The sequence below is a fragment of the Odontomachus brunneus genome, unplaced genomic scaffold (genome assembly GCF_010583005.1).
Source record: "Odontomachus brunneus isolate Ranch 3 - 2012 unplaced genomic scaffold, Obru_v1 Obru_scaffold_020, whole genome shotgun sequence".
Lineage (NCBI taxonomy): Eukaryota > Metazoa > Arthropoda > Insecta > Hymenoptera > Formicidae > Odontomachus > Odontomachus brunneus.
Window position 1 is genome coordinate 1026133 of NW_022639470.1, and position 7490 is coordinate 1033622.

Genomic DNA, 7490 nt, shown 5'->3' on the forward strand with positions numbered 1-7490 from the left:
AGAGAGAGAGAGAGAGAGAGAGAGAGAGAGAGAGAGAAAAGGAAAGGAGGGGGAAAGAGAGAAAAAGGGAGATAGCAGAGAGAGAGAGAAAGAGACAGAGTGGGCACGTTTGTGTCGGAAGATAGCGCGGCAGCCCTGCACATTAACTTTGCAAATTGATCAGAAATAATGGGGTGTATCCCGAGGGGGAAAGGATCGTCTGTCGTTTCGGTGTATCTTTACGATACACACAGTATCTGGCATGTGTCCGCGGCCGCGTGCGGCCGCATGATACGCCAAGAATATCCGCGCATCGCGCATCGTTTCGTAACTCCTTGAAATTCTTTTCAAGCGCGACCGCTCTCGTAAATCACGACGTGTTATAACGCGTGGTCCCGTTTAACGTGGTTGCATTATGGACAGACAGATAGACAGACAGACAGGCAGAGCGCGCGTATGTCTGGGATTCTGGAGAGCCGTTCGCGAGTTTCGCGATTGTGCAATCTGTGCTGTATGCTCGCCGCACAGCGGGCCTCGATTATTTTGCTCGACGTCTTTTTACGATGCAATTGCATCACCGACGCTCGGCCCAAGATCGGTTAACTCAAGTTCAATTAAAGAGAGCGAGAGATGGTGCGGGGGAAGAAGGGAGGGGAGTGCCATTCGCGCAACGCCGATACACATCAATAGAGATTACGAAACTAATTGAGCTTTAAGTCACCGCGCTTGAATGTCCGCCAATTAAAAGTTCCGCCATTTAGTCGAGTCGGGCTCTCTCTCTCTCTCTCTCTCTCTCTCTCTCTCTCTCCTGAGAATATGGCTCGTCGAGCATCCTTACTGTAGCGCGGGTGTAACCGTGATCGAAGATCTTTTTTGGCGGATGTGATCGGTCTAGCGTGAACCCGCTCGCAAAAGTCGGAGAGTACGGCACGACATAAGGTTTCTTCACAAGGTAGCGATTACGCGTGAAATCGCGCGCTATCATTGCTGATTAGAGAAATTCTCAGGCGAACTTTCGACGTATATAATGCACGCCCACGCTATTTAAGAAAAAAAGTTCACACGGGAGAGTGGAATATTTTCTAAGGTATATAACAGCAATAAAGTCGAGACACTTTTAAAGCAGCCCCTCATCATTCGTGATAGTCCACGAGTTCTCCCTTATACAGCGAGACAGTTTGAACAATTAGGGGTGACCGAGGCTGTATGGTTCCAAAAATATGTTATTCATGCCTTTTTTTTAGTATTTATTTTAAGAAGAATAATGAATACAAAATCAGGAAATGGTTTTTTTAGAACATAAATACTTTTCTTAAGTTTCATTAAAATTGGAATAATATTATATCAAAAAATAGAAAAAACTGACTTGGGAATAGCAAAGTAAACTGTTGAACCTTTTAAAATTTTGTATTAATATTCTCTATCGTGAATACATAAAATTACGCGAACTGTTACTAACTAGAATGAAATTTGCAAGTGTATGATATACTGCAAATAAATATTATTTTTATTCACAAAATTATTGAACATGTGAGTGAATAAGGTAAAGTTGACTCATAATTAAGAACCGGCAGGAAAATTGTGGAGACTTTCCTCGCGGAACACCCAGAATTATTAATCAGGTTACATATTTTATATGTGACTTTCTGGGGGCTAACATACAAAATAAATTTTTGAACTTTGAACTTACTGTGGAACATATATAACCCAATTGGATCGGAAGTATCAAGCGAGAATTTTATTCGGGAAAAATTTGTAGATTTAAGCAAATAGGTAGTTACTATTCGAGAGATTAATATTATTTTCTTAAAGTAATCGCGTAAAGTTAAAAGAACGCTCCGAGCCGAAATTTTATTCCTGTATTAAACCTTGAATTCTACAACGCAGCAGGAGTTAAGTTAACAAAGTAGCAAAATAGATTTAATTCTAATGATACAATTTACTTCTACTTTGCCTCTGATGATGTTCGAAATTTTATTTATTTGTATATATTTAACCTTCTGAGGACTGGTTATTTTTTTACAGACTTTTTTATTTTAAGAGCTAGAACTTTTTTGTCAATTGGAATGTCATTGGATTGAATGGGAAAAAAGCTGATACCGCCGTCACGCCGATATATCGGTTTCCGGTCCTCCAAAGGTTAAATAAAATTAAATCGAAAATTGCTTGTCATATATATTATATTAATTCTTAGATGACAAAAAACTGTAGATAATGGAGAAATTTTAAGTTAATTTTTTAATTTGACACACAAAAATACATAAAAAAAAAACATCAGGAATTCCATGTGACAAATTACCTGTTGACCAGTGTAATTAAAAAGAAACATATTACCTTTCTCACTTTTTTTTACCGTCAAAATAGGTTATATTATAGACATATTCAGAATATCAAAATAGATTTTGAATGGAATAATGAAACTGAAAGTATGATCAAAATTTCGACTCGGAAAAGATTAAATAAAATCAAAAGATGTAGGCTTCAGAGTATCAAAATAGGTGTTGAATGGAACAGTAAGGCTGAAAGGGTAGAATTAAAATTTCGACTTGGGACACGTAACATTTTGCAATTTTACGTGTTCAAGGGAGAAAGATGGGGGAGAAGGAGAGAGAGAAAAAAGGAGAGAGAATTTGCAATTTCTCCAAAATATAAACTCTTGAATAAACCGACATCGATGAGCTCATTGCAGCACGAAACCTCATTTTTCACCAATCAGTATCAGCAGCGGACAGCGTCAGTCGTAAACCAATTAAATCGAGGACCACGATTGCTGGGTTTTACATTCGATTGATCGATCCCGCGGCTTCGTACCTCCTCTAATGCCCTAATCTCGGAATCATTAAACTCCCGAGTCGTGGTGGGATCTCTCTTCCGTGTGAAAGGTAACTCGAAACGGCACATACAAAATTAATTCAGTTGTAGAGACTATTATACGATATATACCCGTTTCCACTCGAAATCCACTTCATACTGTATCAAGTTGAATCATTTCTCCAGTTCGAGACGGAAAATTGCAAGTTTTCATGTGTCGCGATTTTTCACGATAAAAGTTGTCTTTTCATAAAACTTTATTCTCTCCTTCAAATATATATTAGAAAGTTTAACTCTTTTAATCTACTTTCTTTGTACTACTTTGTATTATATTGAATTAATATCATCACACACAGTTGGAGCAAAATATAATTATGAGTATGTATTTTTTTAATTATTAATATGTTTCTTTTTAATTACACTGGTCAACAGATAATTTGTCACATGGAATTTCTGATGTTTTTTTTTATGTATTTTTGTATGTCAAATTAAAAAATTAACTTAAAATTTCTTCATTATCTACAGTTTTTTGTCATCTAAGAATTAATATAATATATATGACAAGCAATTTTCGATTTAATTTTATTTAACCTTTGGAGGACCGGAAGCCGATATATCGGCGTGACGGTAGTATCAGCTTTTTTCCCATTCAATCCAATGACATTCCAATTGACAAAAAAGTTCTAGCTCTTAAAATAAAAAAGTCTGTAAAAAAATAACCAGTCCTCAGAAGGTTAAATATATACAAATAAATAAATTTCATATTTTTTATATTAAGTTAATATATAATATCTTTCAAGTCTCTCAATTTGAATAATACTTTTATCAATAAAAACTCATATTAAGATTCACGATTTTTTCTCAATTAAACATAATATATAATCAAAATTAATATGATATATTTTTACTTTTAAAAGAGACACACTATCAGACAAGTTAAATATAGCAGAAAATTATTAACTTCTATATTGTAAATCAAGTAAAACGTGTCTATATACATAAAAAAACGATCGATTTTCTTGAAACTTAAACATCATATCACTAGAAAATTCTGAGCAATTAAAAGTATCAGTTTGCATTTTTTTGTTCAGCATAAAAAATATAATATAGATAAATATAATATAATATAATCTGATTCATATGACAAGAATAAAGTTTTTTTTTGTAGACCAGTATTATTGACATAATTATTAATATTAGTTATTAATACATCTCTTTACAATCATTACCAATTATTATTATCTCTTTTCGCAGTAGAGAAAATCCTGCTCTTTGATAGCGGTTCGCAAACGCAACGGGACACCACGGAAAAAAGGATTTGCTAATATATGGACAACTAAAATTAACTACAGGAGCAAATTTTGTTGCTTTTATAGTAAAGTTATTTAGTTGTGCTAAAAGATTTGCTAATATATATATATATATATATATATATATATATATATGTATTAACTAAATAACTTTGCTATGAAAGCAAGAAAATTTGCTTCTGCAGTTAATAATTTTAGTTGTTCATATATTAGCAAATCTTTTTGTTCCGTGATTGAAAACCATTATCAGCCTATTCGCAGAGTCGCTAAGCGAAGTCGGGAATTGAACATTGCACTAAATGAAATTATTAGAATCATTGAAACATGAAAAAACAAATCTTCGCACTAATATGAGTTCTTGTATTATTTATGGGCGCTAATCGCACAACGGTAATCACGAGACATCGACGGGACGCGTCTCTATTAAGCGCGCGTGAGAGAAGAGAGGGAACCGCCGGCTCTGTCTGTCTCTGTGCTATTCGCGAGATGAAAAATCCGCATTCCGCTTACCTGGTGGTCCATGGTAGCACCTTGTTGCCCTCCAAGCTGATGCTCCGCAGCTCATACTTGGAGCGATGTCGCAGCGGCGAGGCCGGCGTCGCGTTCGCGTGCATCACGTTCTTCACGCTCTTCGTGGTGGGCCCCGAGAGCGCGTGTCTCCTCATGGACGTGCCCTCCCGCGCCGACTGATTGATCGTCCTCCGCAGGGAACTCATTTTCGCCTGTCACTCTGTGTCCCACCGATCCCGTGTCGTTTACGGCACAATCGCGCGAACGTTCCCCATGCCAGGCCGCGCGGACGAGGCGCGGATCGCCGAGGGCGCTTTTATTGCAATAATTCGCGACGCGACTCTCGAGGTGACCACGCGACTCGGGACACCCGTCGCCGTGTTTCAGCGTCGTTCCAACGACGAGAAGCAGCAGCAGCAGCAACGAGCCCTTTCGCGACACGACTCCCCATTCAGGCCGGCGTAATCTCTCTCCCTATCTATCTCCCCCGCGACGAAGTTTATCCTCGCCAGACCCAGTTTTCCGCCGCGAGAATCCTCGGCGCGCCACTCGGGGGCGGCGGCGGCGGTGGCGGCGGCATCCCGTGCTCCTCCAACTTCCTGAACGAACGTTTATGGGATAAACACGGATCCTACTCAATTACGAGCGTCTCGAGTTCCTCTTTCTCTTTCTCCTTTCTGCCCGTTCTTCCGGCGTAACGGCCGGTCCTCTTTCTCTCTTCCTGCCGCCACTTCTTCCCTTCCACCTGCTCTCCGTCCGTCGGAAGTACTTGCTCCGGAACTCGTCGAAAGAGATCAATTCGTTAATCGAATTCCCGCCTTTGCCCGTCGCGGAGGAAGCCGCTGTTCCCCTCGGCTGCTCGAGAACGCCATCGTCATCATCATTATCGTCGTCGTTATCATCCCGGCGGGTTGTTACGCTTCCCTGGAGCGAGCACGACGGTGGTCTTCTCCAAGCGTCCTCTTCGTCGTCCTCGTGATCGTAGTCGGCGACCTCGCCGGTCTCCTCGCAGCTTCTTTCCGTGGCCTGCCGACTGATCGCAGGTGCACGAGCTTATCCCATACGACCGTAAATGGCCGCGCCACCTTTCAACCCCACTATCCGGCGTCGTTTGCCACCATAACTCGCGCCGTCCGCCGCTTTGCTCACCACCATCTAGCCCCACCATCGCTCGTCGTCACCCCACGTAGCCGTCGTCATCCCTTGCCGTGGAACGATGCCTCTCTCTCTCTCTCTCTCACTCTCTCTTTCTCTGTTTTCTCGGACACCCTCTCCTCTTACCTTCCCTTCTGGTGCTCGCTCTCGCCTCTCTCTTCTCGTTTCTTCTGTTCTCGTCTCGATATCGGCTGTTTGCGCGCGAACGAGCGGCTATTAAACTATCGTCCGCGCCTCGCCGAGCTTATCAACGGCTGCCGCCGTTGGGGATGGACGCGTTATGGATGTAGTCACCCCGTGTTGAGGTTACTGCGACTGCAAGAGAATCTCCGTTGCATCTCGTTGCTCTTTTTTCTCTCTCTCTCTCTCTCTATCTTCCTCTCTCCTGACGATACTGACGTTGCACGGGGGTTTTGTGTCCTTGTCGAGATTGTTAGGGCTGCTAGAATCTCCTCGTCGCAGCACACTTCTTTTCTTTGACGATGGATATTAATAAGATTGAGTGAATAATCATTCTATGCGGATTACTGGATCTCAAAGGGAATAGTCGCGTCGCGCTTCGCCGTTTCCACGGTGGAAATCGCCGTCGTGTGATTCCTGTTGGAATTATCGGGCTTGCAGAAATGTCTTTGTCAAGTACCACATTCAGCACCGCATCGAGTACTATTGCGGGCACTATATTGAATCGGGAATCATTCTTTGGAGATTGGGAAGTCTTTGTTGTGTTGCACTTGTCTCATTTACAGAACGAATATTGACGTTGCCTCGCGTGAAACCGAATCGCGAAAGTTAAGGAGATGTAATTCTTGTTGGATCTATCGGGGGGTTGTGAAAATGTCTTTGTCGAGTGCTACATTGAATAGAGAGTACTACACATCGAGAGAGTACACGGACAAAATATTGCAGTAAACGTTGCATTTTATTTTACAATGTTTTTTGTAAAGCTGGACTATATACTGTGACATTGTATTCTTCACTGAAATGCACTGAAACTTTCTCTTATATCTCCAGACGTTCTCAGACTTTCATAAACATTTTTTTTATTCCATACTTTGTAATTATTTACTAAAAGTTTGTTTTTTAAATTGGTTAAAAAAAGTTTTCTTTGAGCTCAGTTAAAAATAAACGTTTTTCTTGTATTTTCAGATGTTTTCAGACATTCAAGAAAATTTTTTATTTCATATTTTATAATTATTTACTAAAAGTTTGTTTTCGAAGTTGGTTAAAAAAGTTTCCTTCGAGCTCGGTTAAAAATAAAAATTTTTCTTGCACCTCTAGATGTTCTCAGACTTTCAAGAAAATTTTTTATTTCATACTTTGTAATTATTTACTAAAAGCTTGTTTTTGAAGTTGTTTAAAAGAAGTTTCCTTCGAGGTCGGTTAAAAATAGAAGTTTCTCTTGTACCTCCAGATGTTCTCAGACTTTCAAGGAAATAATGGAATTATCCAATTTCCAGATCATCTGAACAATATTTTCTCTATGTACTATATCACGAGTATTATATTGAAGCAGTCTGTCATTCTTTAGAGATTAAAGTTTTTATCGTATTGCGCTTGTCTTATTGTCAGGGCGAACATTAACGTCATGAAAACGAATCGTAAAAGTTAAAAATTAACGAATATTCTACGGTGTCTCTCTCTTTTTCTCGTGAGAAGCTCGTCGAGTCTGTTTAACGATTGAGCGAATCCTCTCTGTCTTTTTCTCCCTCTTCACCCCCCCCCCCC

General features: G+C 40.0%; 1 protein-coding gene across 1 annotated transcript in view; it reads right to left on the minus strand.

Moving 5' to 3' along the window:
• The window catches only part of LOC116842017 (GTPase-activating Rap/Ran-GAP domain-like protein 3), a 96134-nt gene extending 89281 nt beyond the window's left edge, over window positions 1-6853 (minus strand). The window contains exon 1 of the mRNA XM_032810642.1: window positions 4611-6853. Coding sequence (XP_032666533.1) covers window positions 4611-4816 — 206 coding nt within the window. The 5' untranslated portion in view covers window positions 4817-6853. The remainder of the gene's footprint in view (window positions 1-4610) is intronic.
• Window positions 6854-7490: the final 637 nt, after the last annotated feature.